The sequence below is a fragment of the Nematolebias whitei genome, chromosome 17, assembly GCF_014905685.2.
Source record: "Nematolebias whitei isolate Nwh7 chromosome 17, NemWhi1, whole genome shotgun sequence".
NCBI lineage: Eukaryota > Metazoa > Chordata > Actinopteri > Cyprinodontiformes > Rivulidae > Nematolebias > Nematolebias whitei.
In genome coordinates this window covers 2,817,913-2,820,467 of record NC_056514.1, presented here as the reverse complement: position 1 = coordinate 2,820,467, position 2,555 = coordinate 2,817,913, and the positions used below count along the sequence as shown (strand labels likewise).

General features: G+C 41.0%; 1 protein-coding gene across 1 annotated transcript in view; it reads left to right on the top strand.

Annotated features, from left to right (window-relative positions):
• The window catches only part of rab3gap1 (RAB3 GTPase activating protein subunit 1), a gene marked incomplete in the record, with an annotated part of 141,990 nt that extends 139,518 nt beyond the window's left edge, over positions 1–2,472 (top strand). The window contains 1 exon segment of the mRNA XM_037691724.1: positions 1,645–2,472. Coding sequence (XP_037547652.1) covers positions 1,645–1,878 — 234 coding nt within the window.
• Between the last annotated feature and the right edge of the window lie 83 nt (positions 2,473–2,555).

The window sequence follows — 2,555 nt, the reverse complement described above, 5'->3', positions numbered from 1 at the left end:
TGTGTCATATGATCGCGTGCGTGTGTCATATGATCGCGCGTGTGTGTCATATGGTAAATGGTAAATGGACTGTACTTATACAGCACCTTTCTATCTAATCAAGATACTCAAAGCTCTTTACACAACAATCTGTGCCTCATTTACCCATTCATACAGCTCTATACTAGATCTCTACAAAGATAATTGAACAAATCATTCTAAAGAGATTAATCAGTGATTTATCACATTCATACACTGATGGGACACACATCAGAGGCAACGAGGGGTTCAGTGTCTTGCCCAGGGACACTTCGGATTGTGACTGCTGGTGGATTCGAACCCCCAGCTCTCGCATTGGGGGATGACTGCTTTAACCACTCAGCCACAGCCGCCCATAAGGTCATATGATCACGCGTGGGTCTGTTCGTCCTTCTTTTGTCCACTATGGTCAGTCATAGCAGTGCATCCGTCTCCAGATGGGTTCGGTCTGGAACCCGCCCCAACGGTAGCTTCCTCCTGAGCGCGCTCTGCTTCTCTCTCCCACCGGGCGGTCCAAGCAGCTCCTTAAACCCCGTGATGGGTTCTAATCAACTGCCCACTGGGTTCTTTTCGTGTTCTGAGCATACTGTCAAGATTTGTTTTACAAAGACACAGACTTGTATACATGCACACACAGACTAACAATCACACACACCTGGCAGGACACGAAGGTGGAGACGAGACAATTAGCAGAGAAACCAGGGAGTGTAAGAATGGGAACCAGCCACCAGAGGGCACCATCCTTAAACATCCTTGTCACTCCTAGGAAGAACCTCAACATATTCATGTCTGCCACTTCCAGTTCTGTCTCCTGTCTTTTTGTCCATGTCTCTGTCTCCAGACCATACAACAGAGCTGGTCTCACCACTGTCTTGTAAACTTTTACTTTGACCTTTGCATTGTACCAATTATTAATTGTATACTTTAAAACCCTGAAATTTTTCTGGAGTTGCTCACAAGAACAAATTTTGATAGTTTCTATGTGTTAAATTTCCAAATGCTGTGAGAAGTTTTGATTATATTCATTAAAGTCACAAGTTTTCATTCATATTTTTAGTATTTGGTATCTTTACCTGTAAACTGTCCGACTCGGGTCATTTTGGGTTTTCTTCCTCAAGCTTCTCCCAATGGTTTGTTGTATTTTTGTCCCTTTCCTCCTGACAGAACTGGTCGACTCGAGTCAGGTTTGTAGGCCCCATTTTCAGGTCTGACCACAATTTATTTTATGGTATAGATCAGAGTTGAATGATTTTATGATTATAAAAATGTGGCTCTGTGTATGTAAACATGTGGTACTGTAGTCAACATGAGTGGAAGGGCTTTGAATGTAGCTTTTATTTATCCTTTGATTTGATTTTAATCAACACAAGCAGTTTATGCTGGGATCACTCATTCTGAATATGAACAGTTCAATTAACTTGCTGGAGACAAAATTGAAGACGGGGTAAAACAGCAGCTGACGAACTAAAACCATTAAAGAGTTCACTTCTTTTCATGGTGATGTGAAGGAGTTCCAGATTTACCTTTTTAAAATCAAATTCACTTTCTGCTCATTTTCAAACTGCAGACAGAAATCTTCCTCTCCTGTTTTTAGTTTGACACATTGGACTTGGTTTTGATCCTCAGGTGGCTCTTCTGTCCCCTCTGGATGAAGATTTGGAGCCTGACAGGAAGTCGACTGGTGAAAGTAGAAAAGTCCCAGACTTCCCACCTCCGGCGGGCCGAGAAATTCTGCTGCGGACGTGTGTTCCCCGACCAGCGCCGTACTCCAAGGCTCTGCCCCAGAGGCTCTTCTGTGTGCTCATGAAGGATGAGTTCAGACTGGCCGGGGCCTTTTCTTCAGACACGTCGTTCTTTTAACATCTTTCATTCAGCAGGAGATGAGTCGCAGTGGCTTCAACTATCTGATTGTTTTGTTTTTCACTAAGATGTTGCATATCTGTTGGCTCGTGCTTTCTGTTACTTAATGCTGTAACTGGAGGTAGTCGTAATGTTTTGGTTTGGTGTGACCTCAGCTGACTGTGTGCACTGGAGGCAGGTCATTGATAAAAGCATATGACTGCAGAACTTTGAAAAACCTAAAAGATTCAAAGGCTTTGTTAGTGGGGCATTTTTATTAATTTAATTTACAACAGATCGATAATGCTTCATTTACGACGACGCTAAAAACAAGTTTTAAACTCAAAGGTGGTTTACTGGCCTTACATTGTAACGTTGTTGGACCAGTGCATCCTCTCTTTCAGACCTGTTTTTTTCTTTTTTTGCTTTGCTTAGACCAGACCAGAGCATTCACCAATGTTTTTTTGTTTTGTTTTCAGATTGTTTTTCATTTTTATGAATTTAAAATTAAGTGATAACACAAGAAATCTGCTGCAGACTATTTCTCCCAAGCATAAGTCTTAAATTTGACTGTCATTGCATGAACTGTAAATTTCTGAAAATGAAATAAATAATAAGTAAAGTAAAAACAACTTCAGTGTTGTTATTTTAACCTCATACTTTTCTTGCTTTGGATATATTTTATGGTTTGTATATAT